The 24323-nt window shown below is 38.9% G+C and overlaps 2 protein-coding genes across 4 annotated transcripts in view; one reads left to right on the top strand and one right to left on the bottom strand.

The window, feature by feature from the left end:
- Positions 1-711: 711 nt before the first annotated feature.
- LOC135747001 (uncharacterized) lies at positions 712-6018 on the bottom strand. Its single transcript, XM_065265667.2, has 4 exons — positions 5130-6018; positions 4544-4596; positions 4363-4463; positions 712-2961 (listed from the first exon to the last, which is right to left on the bottom strand). The coding sequence occupies exons 1-4, from the start codon at positions 5936-5938 to the stop codon at positions 1540-1542; spliced, it is 2385 nt and encodes a 794-aa protein (XP_065121739.1). The 5' UTR covers positions 5939-6018; the 3' UTR covers positions 712-1539.
- A 2900-nt stretch (positions 6019-8918) lies between these two features.
- foxp2 (forkhead box P2) overlaps positions 8919-24323 on the top strand; it is a 107445-nt gene continuing 92040 nt past the window's right edge. Inside the window, exons 1-3 of one of the 3 annotated variants that reach the window (XM_073816165.1) lie at positions 8919-9196; positions 18537-18603; positions 19000-19064. The gene's annotated coding sequence lies outside the window, so the exon portion shown is untranslated. The remainder of the gene's footprint in view (positions 9197-18536; positions 18604-18999; positions 19065-24323) is intronic. The other 2 variants (XM_065264147.2, XM_073816199.1) reach the window with 2 other exon arrangements.

A 24323-nucleotide genomic window follows, 5' to 3' on the forward strand; every position in this document is an offset into this window, starting at 1 on the left:
TCTCTCTCTCTCTCTCTCTCTCTCTCTCTCTCTCTCTCTTTAGGGACGGGCACATGACGGGATTTGTAGGAAATGTCATGTCCATCACAGATGACCCTAAGAGACATGAAATGATCTGTGTGTCCTTGCAGGCTACATATAGTACCAGTTTCTTCACATCTCGTTACATTACACACAAACATTTCACACAAGTTATATTATTTGTAAAACCCTAATAATTGTAGTCTAATGACTTTTGTACTTCAGTTTCTTTAAAAGAGTTCAAGATGTATTTAGTGCCAAGACATCACACATCACACTAAATATTGTTTTTGTGTGTGTACATATTTCCTATATTTTCAATAATTGAGCAAAAAATAAATATCAATGGTCAGTAAAACTTTGCAAAAACAACAAAGTGGGTGGACATTTGCACTGTATAGCTACAAAAGTTGTGTTTTAAAAGTGGTTTCAAATTTTTCCACTATCTGAGACTTCAAACAGGTCAAAACAGTTAGGCTGGATTTACACTGCAGATCTGGATGGCCAACTCCGATTTGTTGACTGTATCAATATTTTTTTTTTTACAACCCGCTAGGTCATCTTTTTGAAGTATCCAAATCTGCATTTACAATGAACACCTGGCAAAATAACTCAATGTAGACATATTGACCTGAAACAACTTAAACCACTAAGGAAGTAAAATGTTTCGAATGCAATGGACAAAGATGAAATGATTATACAATGTTTAAGTACAAGATTTTGATCAAAACAAGACATGAAACTTCAGCATTACACCCTGATCTTATGAAAATTTGTATGTCTTTTACAAGTGAATCATATAAAGCCAAAGTCAAAGGGGCGAAAGCAAATTGTACAAAAATGTACAAATGTGTACGAATTCATACAAATTAGTAACCTCGTAAAATACGCATGAATTGCCATGAGATAATGTGGCATAACTCCACTAAGTGGAGCCATCGCTCTCTATCGCTAGTCATGTGATTGCGGGTGGTGTCCACCTGAGTTGTTGTCATTTGCAAACGTTGTTTGATGGGAATATCCATTCTGTCCACTTACATGTATACATGTATCCAATTTATATCCGATTTATTTCCACATATGAATGAGGCCTGAAACAGATCAGAGAATATGTGCTTTTTCCTGCTTACACGGGTTCTGGATAGAGGGGATACAGCTACGGTCAAATCGCGCAAGATGTTGGGTTCAGGAATAGGTTTAGGGGTTGGAATAGGATGAAAACAGCACTCAACCGGCAAGATTTCACAAGATCCCTTTAAGCCACAACCGTTTACCCATTCCTGGGTCAAATCCGATTTGTGCCACATGAAAGAAAAAAATCTGAATTGATTCCCTTCATACATGCAGTGTGAATGCACCCTTATAGTTTAATATCAATGTTATAGTGAAAGACTACTTCAAATGTCATTTTAAGCTAATGAATTTTATTTGTGCACACATGAAAAGAAAAAATGCCTTCTGAATTGAATTTTAAAAGTGATGTTGGGCCCTTAGAAGAATCGCTTCTTCCCATCTGCGTCAGTCCACATCAATTGCCGAATCCAGACGTTGTTTCATGCCCTGACTGCACCACCAGCACAGCGAGAACAGGTAGAGGGCCAAGCATGTTGGTAGATCGCATAGATAAGCAGTTACAAAGATCACAAACAGAATGACTGAACAGACGAGAGCTCTGGTCACATTACCCAGAGACCAGAAGTCCCTCCACCATGACAATAACCTGCTGCTGCTGCCCATGCTGGATGCACTGCCCACCCAGGACAGGTGAATTTTAGGTAATGTGGGGAGTTCATCTTCAACGTCCATGCGCTGGGGTTCATGTATGGGCTCAAAATGCTTCTCTTCATCTTTTTGTGGCTCTGAATTGTTAACATTTATGTTCAGCGTACATAAATTGCTCTCTTTAAACCCCAGACTTTCACACCACAAGCAATTCTGTGTTTCTTTTTGAACGCTTTCCATTTCTTCTCCTCGTAGCCCTCTATAAAACTCACTTTCCACCTGTTCACCGCTATCAAGCTTGCTGGCTTTATTTAGATCTAGCTTTTCAGAAGATCCCTCTGTCTGTCTATCTGTGAACGGCTCGTCTCTGATCCTTGTAAATGTCAGGGTGTCGTTGACCGCCCTGCGTGTGTTTTCTTTAACCTTTGCTGGCGTGTTTGAGGTGTCAGGATGGCCCATGAATACCTCAGGTGAGATTCCATCTACGCCTTTGGGAGTCTTTAGGTCATGTGCGCTTTGAGCTTCCTCCTGCGGCAGGGTGATGTCGCAGCTTATGTATTTATGGGTTTGGTGGTCACCGAACTCCTCGAACACTCCCTCCTCCTTCTCTGGCTCTGATTCACAAGAAGCACTTGTTATGAACCTCGACTCTTCTCGATGTTGGTAATCTTTAAAAGGACCAAAGCCCCAGTCTTTTGATGTCTCAGTAGGGGAAGATTGTAGTATTTCCCAGGCACTTGAGTCAACAGATCTTTTGCAAGTGTTCAAGGATTGATGCGTTTCTCTAACCAAGCAAAGAATGCTCTCTTGGTCCTGCGTATCTCTGTCAGCGCGTTTCGTATCATCACTGCTCAGAAAAGCCTCCCAGGCCTGACAAGCCGATGTGGTGTGATCTTCATCCAGATGGTTCTCCCGGTTTGTTTCATCGCAGACATCATGAGGTTTTGCATAGGCAGGTGATGTCGTTTTATCACCCCAGTCCAAAGAAAGTAAAGGGATCTGGTGGAACGTTAGTATTGGTGGCGTGTCCATATTGTGTCTGCTTTGGACAATCGGCACATCTTCTATGTTAGGTATATTCAGCTTTGGGGTGGACCAATCTCTAGTACCTTCAATTGTGTGAGAAAAATTGACTAGCTTAGGTTCCGTCTGTTTTTGAGAGAAACAGTCCTGCATGTGGACCAAACGCGCAGTTCTGCGTTTCCTGCGACGATCCACCTGTCAATCAAAGAGACAAGAGTGATAGAAAAGCATCTTAGGTGGCCACCGTGTACCAGTTGAAATAATAGATTTATTTTATTACTGCTCTCAATAAGAAAGTTCACATATATTAATAGCCTACATGTGATCGATTGTTGACGACGACGTGTGGAATGAGCAAGGTTGTATTGTACAGCCTGTGACATTACCAGCAGTTTGAACCACACATAAGTTGCATTCTTTGCATAACTCATCATCTGATTGACTGATAAACTCACTGACTAACTTCTATTCTGTTGAATTCATATTGTAATTGAGCCAAAAATTCAAAAGATTATATAACTGCAAGTACATTTGGTATCCAAAGTCATTGTTTTTTCTGCTTATTTTAATTATTGTACAATTTGGTATTTTTTGACATTTGATACTCATTGTCATAGACCAAAAGATGTTACAGGCCAAAACAATGTATTATTTTCCTGTAAAAAGTGCCTTATATAGCTGAAAAACAAAAGTCAAAATTCCTATTGTCCACACTTTCTCTCTTTTCCTCTCTCTCTCTCACACACACACACACACACACATATCATGACTGTCAACACTGTTACTATACCTTGGTAACAGAGTTGACAGTAACAGAGTTGAAACTTATTTAGACAACAGGAAATCATGACTTTCAGCCATATAAGACATCTTTTACAGAAAATAATATTTTGGTATGGCCTTCAACTTATTACACAGCTCATTGGAATGCTTGATTCTGATTGGCAAGTTGCCTTTTAAAAACATATTTGACATTATATTTACAAATAGTGTGTTTGTGACATTTGAATGTCTTGTCTTATCTTAAAACTGAAAGTAAACTGGTTTTCCTTGCTGCGTTCATTTAAAAATGAGGTAATAAATTCAATATTTAATGTTCCTTACTTTACTTATGAGGTAAATAGCCGTGTAATAAGCACGTTATCACAAAATAAGCCCTTTCAGTGTAATACAAGACACCCTTCACGTCTCGCTTCACGTCGAGTCCTGATCACACTGTCGGGGCTTATTTCAGCGATAAATACCAGCTGTCTATACATTATCCCTTACGCAATCCATGACAATGTATACCAAATTATTAAAATAATTAAAAATATAACCATTTGTAAGCTGCTATAATCATCCATATAAGTATAGCAGACTGAAATTCTGAAACTAGCTTTTCACACACAAGGCTTTTGACTTTAAAGACGTACAGAGCACGAGCTGTTTTCATATTGAATATTTTATTACGCTTGTCAAATTTTTGAGACTTGACCAAGAGTTATAATGTAAAATAACTAAAAGGACAGAGTTAGTAAATGATAGAAAGATCATTTTCAGATGAATCAGCTCATCTGATGTGTGTCAAAATGACAGAAAGCTCATTGATCATACCAGAGGTGTGCAAAAGTCCTTAAGGGATTTGGGGGAAGCAATTTCTGGTATTTTCTCAGCTGTGCTTTCCTTGGTACGTGTGGTCCACGGAGCAACTTGTTCTGTACAAGAAATAAAACAATCAGTTTTACATCATCAGAATACCCCCCTCCCATTCCAGATCTATACACATGAAACCCACCTGAGATCTCCCTACTCATCTCTGTGGGTGTCGTCTCTGTACAGATGACTTTACTGTAAATAAACAGCAGAATTTGAATCACACACAACCACATTTAAAACATATCATCTGCATTTAAAACAAAAAGTTCACCATTGGAGATATTTAGCTTGTTCCATTGAGTTATACAATACAAATTAAGACAAAGTTTTTGTTTTATCCGAAAATAGTACAAACCTGTACTTTATAAGGAAAGCTAGATATTTGCATAAGTCTATGTGCCTATGGGATTAATAGAGCTCTTGGTGATTGCTGTGGTTTTCTGGTTGGTTTGTACTTTGCCTTTAGGGTGTTATAGAAAAAAATCTCATTGCCAATATGATATTCTAGTACCACCTTGATATACAAACATTGTAAGCCCGGTTGCTCAGAAAACCAATAGCACAGCACTCTCCGACAAACCACACATGTTGAGCTATCATTCATTTATCATTCATGTTCGTAGCACAGTTGATGCAGTTTCAATTAAATTTTTTGCATGCGCAAGCACTGCCAATAAACACCTTATTCTGTACACTGATACACTGTGTATTATATCATTTCCCACCTGTTTGTTTTTAGACAGCTCCTGATGCCTTTGTTGTTATTCTCCTCTATTAACTTCTCCCTTTCTCTCTCTTTCTCGTTTTCTTTCATTTCAGTCCTCCATCTTTGATGGCAGAACACAATGTAGTTCGTCCCTCTGTTGTTGGCCCAAAAGGTCCCAGCCTGGCTTTCGTACCTTAGGCAGAACTCTACCCGCGTCCCTTCGGCCTCGAAAGGAGGTGTCAACATGAGCCGGAAAGAAAAACGATCCGTTTCTCCGTCGCTGGAACCGGGCACGTACTCCGCAAGCAGGTCGAAATGGCTCTGCCAACCGTCCAGTGTGGTGTGGACATAGACGGCCTTATGGAAACAAAGGTTAAGAACACGGACGATTCCCCGGATGGTGGTGGATCCGGGGAGCAGTTCGATGCTCTCCAGCTCCAGCTTCTGGTCCTGAAGTCTCATTCGCAGCTCCTGGTCAGAAGCTGGGCAGGTGAAGGGACAGGACAGGTAATACTCTTCAACAACTTTGCCCTCCGCTCCCAGCAATCTCGCCAAATTACTCGGACCTGATGAATCTCTGTTGTCGTACTCCTTCACGGAGACCAAGTCCAGGCCGAAGGCATCGGCGAATGATACCTTCCTCCGTATGACTGCTGGTGGAAGCTCGGGTTCCTCCGATTCATCGGATTCATCCTCGACACCTCCTGCTGGAGTCCGGTCTGGCATCTTTTCTAATGTGTCTTTTTGTTGTCCGTGTATCATCCAGTCTCTGCACGTGCAAGAGTCCAGGTCGGGCACAACGGAGGGCACGAGCCCTTGTGCGGACATGCCTGCTTGATGTTTTGTGGTTTTGTCAGGGGCAGTTCAACTCTAACTCAAATGCAGCGTGACTAGGCACACAGCGTCGGGTTGCAGCTAAACATTGTGCTGTTGCCAGGCTTAAAAATAGCTGTGAGGGCTCCCAAACTATGCTTGTGTGCCTGCTGCAGTCCCAGAGAGTTGTGGGGAACTTTAGTGTGACCTCTCATGAACCTAAAGCTTGATTGAACAAACTGATGAATTATGTAGAGGAAACAAGTCGTCACCTGCTCGAATGCTTGTTTTCTTTGCTGTGGTTATCTACAATGGTTGAGAATACCTGGTTCAGTGCACGATATTAAAGGAAAATACGATATGTGTACAGTCTATGGATAATGCTTTTAGTTTGTAAAATAAATGTAATATACTATTTTTTTAAATGTATAACCAACATACATTTCACATTCAGGGTAATTTCTTTGTCTCCACAGTCCCTCTACTATCTGCATCAACTTTAACTACCCTACTGAAAAATCCAGCTAAGACCAGCTGGTGAGCTGGTTTTAGCTGGTCTCCCAGTTTGGTTTTAGCTGGTATTGCTGGTGAAGCAAGTTAGTTGTGTTTTGGTCACTTTTTAAGCTGGTCAAGCTGTGTTTTGGTCACGTTTTAAGCTGGATTTAGCTGGTCAGGCTGGAAGACCAGCTGACCCACCATCTTGACCAGCTTTGGCGGGCTGTGAGGAACAGCTTAAACCAGCTACTGCCACCTTAAACCATCTTATGCTGGTCTTAGTTGGATTTTTCAGTAGGCTATACATAACTTTTTTGTGGTATTACAGTCATTCAGTTATTGCAAACCATTGCTATATGCATACTGCGATATGTACGTTTGCAATATTTCAGTACTCTTTCTACCCTATTTTGCCGTCTAAAATTACAATTATTTTTTACACTTTGTTTAACAAAGCTAAAATGTTTCCTAGAGCTGTTTGTAAATAAGTAAATATATGCACTAAGGTTAGTCAAGAATCAACTTTATACATTAGCTATTTAAATGAACTAGAAACAGCCTCATAACACCACTTTGCAACTATTAATATTCCCAAAGGTCTCAAATATATAGGTAGATGTGCTGCACATCTGCCTTATTAATTATGTGAACACAGCAGCCAATAGCAAGCAACAGCGGCAGACTGTATTTTTCTCAAACAGCAGGTTCCCGTTGTGACAACTTACCCCATGCAGACTGCCAACCTGTCATAGCGGGACACAACATGGGGTAAGTTGTCACGCAAAGTCAGCATGTGTTCAAAAAGCAGTAGGCCTATATTTCTCACCATTCAGTAACAGCAGTAAAGGTGTTTAATTTGTCTTCAAAAATTACCCCTGATAAATATTCAATAGTGTTACAGCCTAGATCTCTGTCATATGCATTACCAATACTGACAAGCACACATTTCTAATTGTTTGCTATAAATTAAAAACAACTTCATTTAATGCATTATTATAGTTCACCACTAGGTTGTACTGTCTGATTGCAGTTTTATGCCCTCCAACTGTTTTAGTGATGATCAAATGTGGGTTGCCAAACATTCCACTAGGTGGCAGCAATCCCTCACGTTTCATCCCCATATGCTGAATGTTTCCTTAAATTATTTTTCTAAATTTCACATACGCATTCATACGAATACATTTTTATTTGTTTGTTAATATTTGTTATTTGACAAGGTGCGTTCATATTTTGTTTATTCTTTCTTAAAACTGCTACTCCAAATGGCATTTAGGTTGTGAAAAAGAGACAGAATCTAATATTTTTTCATATCATTGAATAAAAATCATTCACACCTCTACGGATACCTGACAGATATTTATTAGCAGTTTTTGTAAGCTTTAAAAAATGTCTTACAAAAACAAGTAAAGATCCACCACAGTGCCCTTATTTACATATCCATTACGAAAATTAACCATGTTTTTTTTTTTGTGGTAAAAGTGTAGTAACCATGTTTTTTGGTATATTGATTACTATTAACAAAACCTAGTTTTACAACACTAAGCATGGTGTAATTATGGTTTTTGAAAACAGTTTTACTACAGTAACCTTATTTTTGTTTGTTTGTTTCAACTATAGTAAAACCATGGTTAATTTTCGTAAGGTATTAATTTCTGGTGTTATGCAAATAAGCAATACTCTTTTTTATTTTAAATCACTACCCGTCCGTTGTTTAAATCGATATCACTTTTTAAACACAAATATGAAATAGGCAGAACATGTATATTAAACATTATTCAAAAAAAGAGTCCCGTGATAATAAAATTGGAACTGCAAATGTCTAGATTGTTAATCAATATAGAAAAGCATGAGAACATTTCTTCACGAGACATTTTCCAGCAAATAAAAAACTGTACACAATTGTAGGCTTCAAACCAGAAGCAATTGCGTGCATCATTTTTAGGTGTTTACTCATAAAAAAATCTAAAAAAATAAAAATAAGCAAATGTTTTGTTGATCTTTACTCCAATGTTTGACATTTATGATTCAGAACAATTGGTTCATTTGAATGTTTTGGAGTGTGTTGGGCAGCTGTTGGCCAGGTGTGTATTAAATATATAGCTAATAAGTAAAAAAAGGAATTCAAATATTTATACACCTTTAACTTAACTAAACGTAAATATAAACGTAAAGAGTCATGAAATGGAATACAAATAACATCACTTAACCACAATGCACAGAAATCCTCTGCTCTTTGTTTAAACACTTACATTGCACCTCAACGGATTTGCCCTGCAAGAAAGCTTGGCATCAAAAACAACGCACGTGGACGCGCGCGCACGGACACAACTTCTAATGACTTCGTGTTGTTTACCTAGCAGGTGGACGTGACGTCACGCGGGGGTCGCAGCACGCCAAAAAACAACAACATCCTTCTCCGCCCGAATGCCTCCCCGCATTCTGATAAGCTAGCCCCCTCCAAAAAAAACCTCGGTGTGTTGAATCTCGATGCAAAAAAACATGCCGCTTCGCGTCACGCGAGCGCATTCAAACAGGAGCGCGTGTGTTCCCCTCGCATTTTTTACTGTTGCATCGATAATAACAGCAGCACACTGACCTGAAGACAGCAGCGTGCAGACAAACGCGAGCGGAGGAATATCAACAGCGTTTATTTACGCTAACACTTGTTGTCCTGTTCGGTTTTTAGCGGTTTTTAACAGTTGACTCGTAAGCAAGAGAACACGTGCGTGCGCGCGCCTCTCGCTACTTTTTATCCGCGGAGACAAAACGATTGTTTTGGTAAGTTTTCAGCGTGTTTACGCCTCTCGTATGCACAAGTTTTGAGTTCTCCTTGACTTTTAAGTTAAAGATGGGTTGAGTTGGCATTTGTTGAATGTTTGTCTGTGTTGTTTGTGCTGTGTTGATTGCTTGTTTTGACAGTATTTGTGTTGTTTGAGAGTTTATGGGTCAGTACGGTGATTTTCCTCTGACAGATCTTCTGCGTTATCTCTTACTACGTTAAATCTTTTGTTGATTTAGTTTAGATCAGGTTTGTTTTAGTTCTTTATTGTTGTTATATTGGCGTTAGTTTTAAAATTATATTTGTGAAAACAAACATAGCCTACGTTGTTTTGATGTTGCTGACATTTTCTTCACAGAAAACAACTGGAATGATTGTATTGATAACGGAATTTAAATATTCATAAATGTCCTGATATAAAATTATTTTGTAAATATACAGGTTCTAAAGTGTGTATTAAATATACAGTCAAATTGATTTTACTCTGCAAAGTATTATTTGTCAAATGTATTCAAGTAAATAATCTTACACATATATTTAACATTTCTAGAGTAAATTTGTGTAATATAGTGCATGTAATATTTTTTTGTTTAATGTTTGTACATAATAATCAGTCTGATATTTTGACATCAATCTGATTTTTATTCAAATATAATAGTACATACACATACACACTATATTATGTGTGTGACATGTATAAATGAATAGATATATTTCACAAATAGATTGAATGACATAATAATTACATTGTTAATAATTTCCTTATATTAATAAGTTAAACAATAACAATATTTCCATAATCCAGAGTGAATGCATTTCTTTTATTTGCACACGAAGGTTGTAGGTTAAGTCACAGTGTTGAATTTGTGTGTTAATGGACAGCACTTTTGCAATAGAGTCACATTTAATGCCTGCACTTTGTTAAATATAGGACTAAATCAATAGGGTATGCAATATTTTTTAAACATGGTGTAAATTATCACAGCTGCTATTGGGGTGGCTGAAGTGTTAGTTGCAGAAGAACGTGTTTTATTCCAGCAGGTGAAGTGCAGGTGTGCATCACTAAATGCTCTGTCGCTTCAAAGAGGCTAAAATAGCAGTAGTAAAATTCAAACGGTACACACACCTCAAAACGTGCTTTGTAATGTGAAGCCTTTCCATAGAGCCACGCAGTTCTTCCCAGGTGATTTTAATTAGCACTGTTTCAATGAGCAGAGTTTGGAGTGTGATGTTTCACATATGACATGTGTGTGTATGGGAGGGCATGACAGCTGACCTGTGGTGAGGAAGGGGGGCTCGAACTTGAATAATCCTGCTGTTTTTGCAAGCGTTGCCTGATTACTGCATTAATCATTGGCCGGTGTGTGCGTGTCCTTACTGCTGTGTGCTTTAATAGGAAAAAAGCATGTCCTTTCAGGATTAATGTGTGTGCATTGTGTAAAACAAAAATCATCCGTCCAAATTAACTTGCCACGGCAAGTTGACTAGTGTGTGTTTATTCATATCTTTTTGTTTCGAAGGTTTTGAGAGGTGGACTGACAGTAATTTTTTGGTCTCTCCACTGAATTGTTTAGCATCATTGTATCTTTTTCAAATTGTTGGTATGGCTCAGATTTACCTGGCTGGGACCTTCACTGTTCTCAACAGACCTCTTTTTTTGGGGAGGGGCATTAAAACATTCACAACAACAACAAAACTAAGGGCAAAGGGCCGTGTCTGATAAGTGACGTATTACCCCGTGTACGTTTTCATCTATTCATCTCTAAAGGGGTTCGTAAAACTCTAATGGCAATTAAGCCGAATAGCCTACTGTTGTTATCCATGTTAACTTCACAGAAATGTTTCCATGACAACCTCCGTGCACATTAAAGCAACCAGAGGTGATCGAGACTTTTCTTCCTTTTCTCATCCTCTTGTAGAAGTGGAATTATTGTTGACAGTTCTGGCCTTTAATGGCACTTTGGAGCCACGTAAAAGTATTTGTTTACTTGGATCATATGCTGCTAGCTGTCAGCCTCCAAGAGATTGACTTCTTCAGATAAAAGACTGTATTACATGCTAAAGACATCATCTGCACTGTTATTATCCACATCAACCTAATGATGTTTAGTGTGCTTCTGAAACATAGATGCTGAGTTTACTGCATTTTTTATGCTCTTAGCCTTACTGCTGATTTAACTAAGAAATGCTCATTTTTTTTGGAAATCAATTGGTTTGAGTAAGGGTGTGGATATTCATTTTATGGATGTATTGTAGTTGATGTGTAAAAGATTATTATGCCATTAAGTTAATTTGAGGTTTTGTATTTGATGGCTTAGATCTTTGTTTTAAACCTGCTGAATGTTTCATTGCTGAGAAATGCATTTCTCATAACAATAGCTTCAAGCTTTTGCTTCAAGCGAATCTGAAGTCTGAGGTTGTGAATGTGACGGCGGTTGTTCACAGAAATTATATCACGTGACCGTTGTGTGATATCCTACAATAGCGGTCAACCAACAACGATTATTTGCCACTGTGACAGATATACTAAGATCAAATATTGAGCAATGTTTCTGAAATTAAACTAAACATTTAATTTAATTTTTACTAATCAACAAAATCTCTGAAAAGGTGGTAGGTGGGTAGCAAAATTACTGTTGAGTATGAAATATACAAACAAAATTCTGACCACTATCAATACTTGCTATAGAGTATTATTAATGATAGGAACGTTTTGGTCAACTGACCTTCATCAGAACATATACAGACCTTTTAAATACAATACTAACCAATGAATAGAAAACAAACCTAAATGGGCCAATCACAATCTCTCACGTCATACTGGGGCTGCACAATTAATCAAAATAAATAATCAGGATTACAAATACGAGGTGAAACAATTACAGAATCACCAAAAGCCTCAATTATAGCTGTTTATTTTTTGTGCGTTTTGGCAGTATGTTCAGGCACCAAATGCAGTGGTAGATCTGAAATTTTAAAATTAATAAGTTGCCATGTCTTTTCACCATTCATTTTGTATTTTTTTTTACTGACAAAATACTCCCATAATTATTTGTTATTATTTTCGGAATTTACAATGCAGCTGCTTCACAGAAAGTTATAAAACATTTTAAAACTTCAATGTAAAGTTTATTAATCATCAATAATACCCCACAATAACAATATCAAGGTTAATAATAGACAATTATGATTTTTGTCATTATTATGCAGCCGTCATTCAATTCATAATCTTAACTATACAATAAAAGACACTTAACAACGATACATAAAATTTACCTAAAATTACACAAAACAGAATATTAATAAATACATGGATGCATTTAAATGGTGACAAAGTTGTCAATGGATTTTAAAATTGATTGCAAAATATACTCATCTGACTAAATATCAACCTGTCATTTACTAATGCTTGTGGGATTGTTTCATTTTTATAACAATTTTTTAATACATTTGCTAATATTCTGAAAAGTCATCTTGATTTTAATATGAGGAGTTCATATGCAAAACCCTTTGTGTCTGACATGTTTCTTGTAAATTAGCTTTTTTTATCAGACTCTTAATGTATTTTGCCAACAAACGGGTATCATATATTATCTTCATATCTTTTTTTTGTAATATGAATGCTTGGTGTTAAATGGTTCTTCACAGTGCTGCAATCCAAGAACCATTTTTGGTTCCTCAAAGCAGTGGTTCTCAAACAGGGGGCCCTGAGATGGTGTCGGGGGGTCCCAGTTTAATCACATTTTATAAAATAAATTAATTTATCATAAATTCTGTGTAATTAAATCTCAGAAAAATAAGGCTACTAACCAACAGCACTACATTGTATACTTTGATATGTTTTGTTTCATTCAAGTTTTAAGTTTTGGAATGTTTTATGTCCTAAATTTTGCTTGGGGTGCCATAAAGGGATGCACCATACATAAGGGGGGGGCCACACGCCGAAAAAGTTTGAAAACCACTGCCTCAAAGAACCATTCAGTCAACAGATCTTTAAAAAAAATATTTCTTATTTTTTTATAATCTGAGGAATCTTGTTTAGGTAGTGTAGCATTGTATTAAATGAGGGTCTTTACTTTGGTCTAACTAGAAGCCCAGGGTAATGTGGGGGGTGTCATTTGTAGTGAATGGCAAGGTCAACACTGCTCAGACCAAAGTTGCCGGCAGCCTGTCTGTACCGTAAACAATAAGCTACAGAATGAGGAATTACGGCAGACTGACATTGTAGTTGTTCCTGATAAACATTTACCATTTATATAGCATTTTTTGTGAAATTAAATGAGTGGTGGACGTTTTCCAGAAATCTGTTGATTGCGAATAAAATCGTAGTGTGATGTATTATAGCTAAAACATGGATATTTGACTTATACTGTACATGATCATACTTAAAACAACTAATGTAGGCAATCATCTAAATATTACTAAACAAAATAAGGTTAAAAGCTCAAAGCTGTCACCAGTATTAACCATTACAGTAGAATTTATAAACACTGTCATCTCTGAAAACAAATTCTGTTAGCAAAAAGCTGCTTGTTTGAAACACAGAGGAATGGTGACAGTAACGTCTCTTGACAGGCGTATTAGACTGCAGAAAGAGCATCCGGCCTGAGGCCGTGGGCATATGGTACCGCCTTCTGCTGGTATGCCTGTAAAAGAAGTTGCAACGCTGTGGCAGGGTCACGATGGGCTCAGGTTTGTTCCTCCTGTCCTCTCTAAATAATAAGAGGGCAAATTAATGCTCCTTTTCTCCGGGGCGGAGCAAATATATTTAGTTTGACTTTTTGACCTGAATTGTTTTCTAGGAATTGTTTTACTGGGCACAGAGTTAATGTGCTTGACCTTCGCATTTTGTTGTTTCAGAGGAACGCCTGATTTAGTTTGACATTAACGTTTGTTTGTTTTTTTGCACATGCTTACACAAAAGTAGCAGGATGTCTTTTTTAAACATGTGCTTTTGTAATACCATGCTTTTTGGACATGTACCATAGTAATACCAAAGTAAATGGTTATTTGTACTAGTTTGTCATCTTAAATATGGCAATCATGGTATATATAAAAATATATGCCATCACTTTACCATGGTACAGTATTTTTGTAAGGGTATTTGCATAAAATGTAAATATTTGTGCATAAAATGTAAATATTTGTGCATAAAATCTAAATATTTTTATTGATATATTACCTATTGGCAGAGGTTAAAAAATGTTGACACCATATCATCCACCGTAACAAACTGTTGAAAATACAAATGCAGTGATTTTACTGAAACAACATTTATTTTAATAACTAATAAAACTCAACAACATTTTGTTTTGTTAATATGTATTTACACCTTCACAAATGTCTCTTCAAAGTCAGTATGCATCTATGCCTGCAGGTATGTGTGTGTATACGTGTGTGAATGTGTGTATTGCTTTGTTTGGTGTACAGGGATGTCTTTACAAGATGAAGGGGGGTAAATTGTACTCCTTTGTCTTTGATTGGACCACTTACAGCATATGGCTGCAACAATGCAATAGTTTATTTCGGTGATATCTGATGAGTGGTTTTTAATTTAGATTGTCACTTCTGGCAACCAGCAGGGCAGATGGTGTAGATTCGAATGCCCATCAGAGCCTAAACAACCTCCAGGCAGCTGTTGCTAATAAACTTTTTTTCTCTTGTTTTTTTCCCGATTTCCCCCCCACGCAACACGTTTTAGGTCAAGAGGAGTCAAACCTGTTACAACACCTGTTTCTGCATATGTAAATCTGTTGTTTTGTCATTTCATTAAACAAGAAAAAAAAGGCAACGGTCCCTCGTGGTTGCAATGTGACTGGCATCGAGCCCACTTGGCAGAGGCGAGATGGGGGGGTAAGATGTAGAAAAGACAGCCGTGCTTTATGTCGTACGACCGTGAGGCCGTTGGATGCTGCCACTGCCTAAGGCAAGGGGAGATTGGGTAGGGTGCATGGAGAACACACATGCCTGTTTTTCCTTCAGGTGTGCAGAAGATGACTTGAGGTTTAACCAGTGGCCTAGTCTCCACAAAACCAATCACAATAATACTGTGGTTAATATATCGTTGGAACGTTAAACTTTTTGGGAAAAGTTTCATCTTTAATTCAAACACTTTCATGTTTTGTTTATTTGGATAAACCCCTTGAAATGTGCTATCTTGTTTTCAAGGGGTCCACAAAACGCATGTGTATCTTGTAATACACTGTAAATTGCTTTGTATAAAAGCGTCTGCCAAATGTGTTAATGTAATGTAATGTATACAGATAGAAGAGAATAGGAAACAATGTATAATTTTCAATACAAAACACTTAAACAGACCACAAACACATAAACATGATTCAATTAAGATTACACAACATTTCCAAAATGGAAATGATAGATAAACAACAAAATATAATGAATCATTTATAATCCACAGTTTAAACAATACATATACACAAAAACAAACAAGTATAGATATTGACAGTACCAGTGATACCACGAACAATCCATCTCAAGATATGATGACAAAGATGATTTAAATGCATCTCAACTACAACATTCACATAGACATCCATTATCAATGTGCTTCATTTTTAAGTACTTGCGTCAAATGAAAATAGAGCAGATCTTTTAGAAATGTGGATTATTATTTTGTAGTGCTTTTTGTAACTGCTCCCAAAAAAACATTTTTCCCTTTCAGAAATTAGACATTCAGGCAACCAACTACTCGATTTGTAAAATATAGTTTTGTACGTCCCTTGCTGCCATGCGCTCTCATCGCTCGTGTCTTGTGTTAGTCAAACCCCCACTATTGTATTCCCATTGCCCCCTCATCATCTGCTATGATGTCACAGTTGTGCTCCAAGCCACATGTGCTGGTCCTGTGTGTGCACTACCTCTGGGCTTTATTGCCCCCTCAGCTGTAAACTGCTGGTGCATGTAGATTTTAACCCTAACTGAAGCCCAATAGCATCAGCACTGTCCTCATACCCTCATACATTTTTCCTCTCGCCACCCTCTTTTCTCCAGTTGCTCGAGTAAATTGTGGGATTTGAGTTGTAATCCCATCTGTATACTCGGGACGCAACAAATATGGCGTGAAATTAGAGGTTACTCCCCAAATATAACACCTCGGCTTTGAAGATTACTGTCATCATTGCAGCACCAGCGTACCGTACGGTAGCGCTCTCCTCCCACAATCATTTAACTATGAGATGTGTCAACATGTACACGTCTGTTGCCACGGCAGCCCATGTTTTATTAGTTACACGCATCCATCTTACAGTACCTCAAGGCCCGCCGCAATGCACGCTGCCACTCTCGTACCTGAGTGCTTTAATTCAGTCATTAATATGCGGTTAAACCAGCAGTAACCCGAGCTCGGCTCGGACGGCCCCCTTCGGTGGCTTCCTTAATCCTCCCGTGCCGTTAAGGTATCCTTTCTCTATTTAGCACCTCTCCGCAAGCCTCTCCGGAGCACAGCGCCAACCCTCTCTGATATGGAAGTTCATTAGGGACGAGCCTTTGATGGGCCAGCTTTTCATGTGACTGCGCTCTCCAATACCTTGATGTAGAAGCTTAAGAAGGCATTGTGCCACCGGCGCGTCTTATTTAGATCTGCATAGTAAATCAAGCCGAGTAAATACCGTAGAAGCAGATGGAAGCAAGGAGATAAGACCCAGGCGAACAATCGCATTTGTATTTTGTTATGATGTTGACAGCAGCTAAAATTCACTAATCTAGCACCACTGATCTGCATTTCAAAGAAATCTCATTTAGCAGCGGGGAGGATAAAGTTCTTTTCATTGTGGCGGCTTTTTTAGTGCATTCTTTACTAATTTATCTGTCGGAGATTTAACGGCGGGCCGGGCGCGGGCAGCATGCATGTTGCAAAGGGGATGTTAAATACCATGAAAGCAGTAACGTCTAGACTGTGAACCGGGGGTAATTACATGTCCACTGATGAATGGAGAGACTCTGAAGATTCATCTTCGTTCGGGGGGCCTGAATCGTTCGACCGGTGCTGATAAGGCCACGTTCGGCCCCAGTCAAAAATATTACGCCCCGCAACACGGGGATGGTATTTACTTGAAAAGGTAAAAAATTATTGTGTACTGTAATCTTACTTGTTAGCATAATGTCGTCTTTCATCTGTATACTTTGCATTTATGCACCCTTGATTTGAAATGGTTTATCTCGACTTTAACGCTGGGCCTCATGTAAATATCAGACAGAGGCATTAGGAGAACCTGTGAATAGGTAATGCAGTGTGTATATATAATTTTAATAGTATTTAGAGATCTCTTTGTATGGCGAATTGAAACGGGTCTAAACTCTGCATAGTGAGGTCACCCAGACTAATGACATCGGTATTGCTTTTCAAGTTGAATTAAATTGTATGTTTTCACAGTCCAGAGCTATGGGGGCATTAAAATAAACTCTGAGGCAGTTTAAAATGAAGTGAACATTGGGAAAAAATAACACACTTCCAGAATGATTATGTTGCGGGAGTTACATTGCATTTGCTCTGCTCAGTTTGTGTACACAAACGCACTTAACTCTGATTTTGATAATAAATCTCTCATTCAAATGTTGACTGAGCCAGAAAACTATTTGTGCTTCAGATTTATGAGAACTGTATATGTAATTGAACAGGATGATGATGTGTATCTTAATACTTGAGCTAATAGACGGTTTGTGCTGTTCTGTGCAGAAGTTTTTAACACAGGCATGTGATGCTGTGGCATTTGGCAGATTTTGTTTGCAGAAATACTTATCCATGCAACCCCCTCACTTTTTTTTACAGTTCATGAAGCACATACCACAGGATTCAGAAGCTGTTAGTTGCCTAAAGGGGTCTTTAGGAATCTGGGAGAGACCGTTCGGTTTGTGACGTGCGCCTGGCTGTGTTCTTCATTGCCGTGCCATACTGTAGTGAACTGTACTCTTTAAAAAAAGAGGAAATATGTTACAACTTGCAGTTTTTTGTAAGAATAAAGGTGAAGCGAGCTGCACACGCTCATTTAGTCGAACACGTCTGTGAGTGTCAGCAAAAAATGGCAGCAACCTCGATGGAAAGTTTGATTTATGCTCGGTTAGTTTTAACCTGCCAGGCATGGCAAGCTGTTTCCAGGGCAAAATTGTTTCCTTTTTTTTTTGACGCATATTATTTTTCAGAATATGTGTGTCAATCTGAAACCCGGCTGAAGATACGTACAGAGAAACCAAAGTGCTCTCTGTTCAATTATTCAATTATATCACATTCTTGTCATATGATTTAAAACAAATATAAACTAATGAAAAATAAACGTTTGAAATGAATTTCTAATTGTGGCATATTATGTTTCTTTTTGACAGATTTCCTCAAACTTGGACTCGTCTCTCCCAAACAAACACGGACATCAACTGAAAGTTTCCCCTCAGGGTAAGATCGGCAAAGACAGCTTCACTTGTACTTCTGTCAACACTTTCATCTTTTTGGCAGATGCACTCTTTGAAAAAGAACTAGAAAAGAGAACGATCTCACAATGCCACAGATACACACACGGCGGCACGCCGACGTGAAACATGCTCACATCCAGTTATTTGATTGACCTGTATTATGTGACAGACTTTGTAGTAATTACTTTAGCGGAGAGATGAAAAGCTAGTACACCTTGTCCATCACAGAATATCTGCTGTCTGGATGTCGGCGCTGTCATTTTTGTGCCGCTAAACTACTGACAATTACGTATATACAGGCCGCTGCATGCAAAACGCAAACGATTGCATGCCTCAAAGAAAAACATGTGCTAACTTTGTTGTGTTATATGTTGGTCAGGATGAGACCTGGTATGGCCGTTGCTGAACGCCAAGCAGAAATCATCTGAAACCAAGAAGAAATCGGTGAGTAAAAGCAATCTGCAAAGTGCTCATTTGCATGTTCGATATGTCTGTCTCACCCATAATTGATATGTTCTCACAAAAATCACTTCCATTATATATTCCATCAAGCACATCCAGAGAGGAGCGCTAATAACCAAGAGTCTAGGAGCCTCTTAAAGATTCTCTGTGAATCATGATAGTCAGGACAACTTACGGTCGTGATGCCTTCGGCGCAGCTAGAGAGGTTACAGAGTTTTACGTTAATTGCATTGTTGCATATAGCAAAGCAAGTAAATGTTTGGAGTGTGCTGTTGGAGCTCTCTGGACCTTCAGTGAATTAAGCGCCAATGACAGTCTGTCACCATGTAAGTGCAAATCGTGCATAAGGAATCCCACGGTCTGTGAGAATGTAACCACTGATTATTGTGGTTATCGTCATTAGCGATACTATATGACATTGCCAGACGGGGTGCTGCAGTTGCGAAGGGTAAATGAGAGAAACCAAAGATTCCAGCAAAACACAGCTAGTCGAGGTACTTTATGCAAATGCCAATGTTTGGCTTTATTTGATGATCAGAGATCTGCTGAGGGTCCAGGCAACTTCCTGTAGCTCAGTTGGTAGAGCAGTCTGTTAGCAATGCAAAGGTCACAGGCAGATATGTTGATGAAATGTATAGATTGAATGCACTTTGTATAAGTGTCTGGCAAATGCATAAATGCCATTATACCAAGGGTTTTATGAATGCTTTATTCTGATTAGTTGAGAAATGTTGCACAGGTACGCACTATTTTTCTTTAAACGCACAGCTGACCTGGCAAAAGTCTTAAAATAACCACCAAAGCAATGTCTGTGGTAACCATGGTACATGGTATAAGCTAAATAATTGACTCCAGTCCTTTGAATTATTTGAAAATAATGCACACTTTCGGTTTATCACCGCTTTGCGACACTTTACCACCTTTTGTGTGCATACATTTCGAATGATTCAATGGCCCCTTTATCAGTTATTCCATGCATATCGTACTACTCAAGTTTTTTAGAAGAGGTCTTGATGATTTTGTAAGACATACATTATTGTCACAGCTCAGCTTTGGGCCCAAATTTGTGCTTTAATTATTAAAGGTTAAATAGTTAAAAGTTCCAAATAATTTTAGCCGTAAAGGCCTGCTGCTATGTACTGTATAAACTCCAGCGAGTCCTTACACTTGACTATGTAAAGCAGTCTCTATCAGTAAGGGCATTTCAATCCATTACTCTTGCCTTTGAGGTGCAGGCATGATTAAAGTCTGCATTTGCCGAGAGGTTGGGTGACTGGACTTCAGCCAGAAGCTGAAAACCCCAGAAGTCTCCGCCTCACAAGACTAGACGAAAACCCAGCACCTCTCTCACCAACCTTAAAGAGATTTGAATATTAGTTTTTAATTTGAAGAGTATCCACTTAAATCTTCAAAGATGAACTCTTAAAGCATATCTGTTCTGGAACAGAAGTCTTCTGATCAGAGCGTACAAAAAAAGCTAAATTGCCCCCAACTTCACATCGCCAATGCACACACGTTATAAAATCTACAGCAATTAAGCGTATCTCACCCGAGTTTAAAGCAGAGGGATGGAGTTGCTCTTCGGATGGCTGGTCCTGCACGTTCCCGGCTTTGAAAATTGATTTCTTGTTCTAGTAGAGCGGCTGTCATTTCCATCTAAAATGGTTCAGCGGGAGCCCTTTCACTCCCTGGAGTGGAGAGCAACCTCCATGGAGCTTTGCCCTGGACACTCGGAGCACAGACTATGGAGCGATATCAAAGGAACCGGACTGCGTCTCCATAGGCAGGTCTCATTGTGTGGCTGATTTGGGATTGGAAAGAGGAACGTAGTTGGGGACAAAAAGACGAAAAGCCCAGTTCTTCCTAATCTTTATCCCCCATTAACCCCAGACCGCTCCAGGGATCAGATGACTGGTCAACCCCCCCATTTCTCATCTGTATTGAATATCTTAAACTTTAGAGTTTTATGAGGAAATGTCCAAATCATCAAAGGTACACTTTACAGTTCTGGTCTGACTCTCAAACTCTCTCTGCTTCATTGTTTTGTCTCCGTATTAGACAGAAGGAAGAGGTTTTTTTGGATTTAGACCAAGTTTCAACATTTCTGTTAAGCTAGATTTGGGAGAGGGCTCGTGAAGCCATGCTGTGTGCAAATTGGAGATTGAGTGGAGGCTGTTCACACATCTTTCTTTAAACGTGTATAGAAGTAATGTCGGTCACATCAGAGATGCCTTCTACCTGACTTACTTCCAAACTTTAACTTGGCTCTCAGGCTGGCATTACGTACCAGATGATGCATCTGGCTCAGATCATGTGGCTCAGAGCATTACATTAGCAGTGCAAAAGGTTGTGGGTTTGATCCTAGGGAACACGCATACTTCAAATGGACTGTCGGTCGCTTTGGATAAAAGCATCCGCCAAAAGCATACAAGTAAATGTACAAAAACGTACACCTTTATAAGTTATTTACATACAAGAATAGCTCTTACAGACAGAGAAACAGATAGAGTCTGGTTTAAAAAACATAGCAAGAGTTGACCTGAGAATAGGTAGGAGTGTGCGGCTTGCTGCCATCATTCCTGATACAGGAGACAGACCAAGTCAATGAGCTTATTGATTCAGCAGGAGTGCAATGTTGCAGTCTGAATACAACCGGAGTCAGTCTCCTTCACTACCACTTTTGTTCACCTCACTCATCTCTAGTCTTTTAATTCTTATCCAGCATGTAAGTTTGTTGCAAAGCTTTAAGTCATTTTGCACCAGATGGCATCACATTAATGTTAGTTGTCCTACGTGGTTTATTGCTCTGGATTTTTTCCAACTGCTGAAACGATTGTGAAATGAGAGCCTGTTTCAGTCATGACATCAGAGTGGCCTGACATCGGTCTGACCCTATTGCTCCAGGTGGGAGGAATTAGCCAGACGCTTTGCTTGCAGGTGATCATGTCCAATGCATTGGTCTCAGGTCATCTCGTCTCCTGCGTCACCCCAACAGGGCTGAACCCGTTTTCCCAACAGGGCTGAACCGCGTGGCGAGCAGTGCAGTCATGAAATGGATCACAGTGTGGGATGGACATGGGTCGATTATGAGTGGTGGATGAACATGTGGGATTGCATCTATATAATTGCATTGCATAACTCCAATAAGAGTATGCGTTAAACAATCAGGGTCGGATTAGAAACTTGCATTCAGACAATTGTCAAATCAAGTCCAATTGAGTTTTAGTTGCAGACGGACTAAACTTGGATTACCGCATGAAATGTGTTAGAGAAGCAGCAGTCGATTAGCTGCTATTGGTTTCTTGGAACCAATTTATTTAGAGGCTTTGAACCAACTGACTCTGAAGGATTTTGGCATCCCGTGGAGTTGTAAGACTCCTAGATTATGTGAATAATTGGCCACAAAAAGGATTCATTTAAATGTAAATTAGATTAAATTAGCTTAGTCTCTTATTTTTATGTGTATGTGTGTGTTTTATAAAATGTATTTCTTCTCACAAGAACTTGTGCATTTTTTGAATGTTTGATATTTTATATAAACAGCTAATGTTATTTTCCTCGGAGTAAAGATATGTTATACGTCGACCGCTTTTGAAATACTTTCACCGTTTGAATGCTTTGTCATTCACAGAGAGAGCTTTACCACAAAAGATACAAAGCAGCCGCTTTGTTCTCCACAATAATTTGATCGTGGTTTGAAAATTGATCTTGCGGAAGGAGGGTACAAGAGCCTGGAATTTGGCTTTCCTACCATAAACCGCAAGCCCATACAATCAACCCGTGTCACGGTCACCTGCTTTGATAGATGTGAAACTGTTTGTTGTCCGGACAAGAGCTACCCCGATTCGGGTCACATGCCCGTCTGATGCTGAAACGTTGACGCCTGCGTTGTTCTCGTGAAGATTTGTGCAAATGTGTCTCAGAGCGTCTGTGCTGCCAAATCCTGGGAGTGTTTGGAAAGGGGTCTCTGATTTCTCTCCGCTGTGTATGCTTCACGTTTGTATCCCCCTTTCATGAAAGCTCTGCCTCTGGGCCAATTTTGTGGTCACACTACCTGATTCAGAGGCTTGTAGAGTGATGTTGACTGTTGAAGCCCGTATGAGATTCTGCATAAACATGACCTTATTCACTGAGAGACCAAAGAGACAGGACGTCCCTCAGCCCTGCTCACCTGTGAAGGCTTTTTCTTTCGTTTTCCTGTTCTGTCTTTTGTCTGCTTCTGTTTTTGTTTTTAATTGTAAGTATTGTTGGCTAAAACTTCAGACATAAGCATCACTCAGGCTGCACCCACAATAATTTGGATCAATTGAAAGTGTATCTTATCTATGTTTTTATGTCTTGTTTATTACGGTGTACTGTTAGCTCAGCTGTTAATGCATTGTGTTAGCAGTGCAAAGGTGATGGGTTTTCCCAGGAAACACACATACAGATAAAATGTATACCTTGTAATGCATTGTAAGTCACTTTGGAAGAGCATCTGCTTAACATACTCAGAAAATTGCTGGATCATTTTCAACCCAGCTTTGGGTCTGTATTGGGGATGTGCATTTGTCATTTTTTTTTTTCATTTCGATTAATACTTAGGTCTGAAAAACAAGTACTCGATTAACTAGGGGCAGGGCAATCAAAGGGGTGGGGCGTACACGTTATAGGGAAAATGAAAATATTTTAATAAAAAACCTCAAATAAAACTTAACTCTTTCACCGCCAGCATTTTTAAAAAAAAGTTGCCAGCCAGCGCCAGCGTTTTTCATGATTTTCACCAAAGTTTAATGCCTTCCAGAAAATGTTCTTCTTTAAATATATAAACATACAATATACCAAATGAAAGAACAGACCCTCTGCTTTCAAACAAAAAAAAAACCGTTTCATCCTACCTTTAGTGGTTCTTTTGCAATCAGCTTTTGAATATGGGTAGGTTTCTGCAAAAACACCAAATTTTGAGCAAAAAGCAGAGATAATTCAATTTTTGTGACAGACTTTTCATGGAGATCCCATTCAGAGCGATCTTTAAAACAGACACGGACATGCAGCCGCTTGCCATAGGGCAATACTTCCGGGTTTAAAAAGTTGCGCCACCTGGTGGATAATAGCGGTATTGCGGAGAGACGGAAAATCTCGTCATTGGCGGGGAAGCGTTTTCTCTTAAATGACGAGATATCTCGTCAATGGCGGTGAAAGAGTTAATTTTGAAGAAACTATGACAGAACAAAGAACACATACTATATTATTAATGAATTA

The sequence above is a fragment of the Paramisgurnus dabryanus genome, chromosome 1 (genome assembly GCF_030506205.2).
Source record: "Paramisgurnus dabryanus chromosome 1, PD_genome_1.1, whole genome shotgun sequence".
Classification (NCBI taxonomy): Eukaryota; Metazoa; Chordata; class Actinopteri; order Cypriniformes; family Cobitidae; genus Paramisgurnus; species Paramisgurnus dabryanus.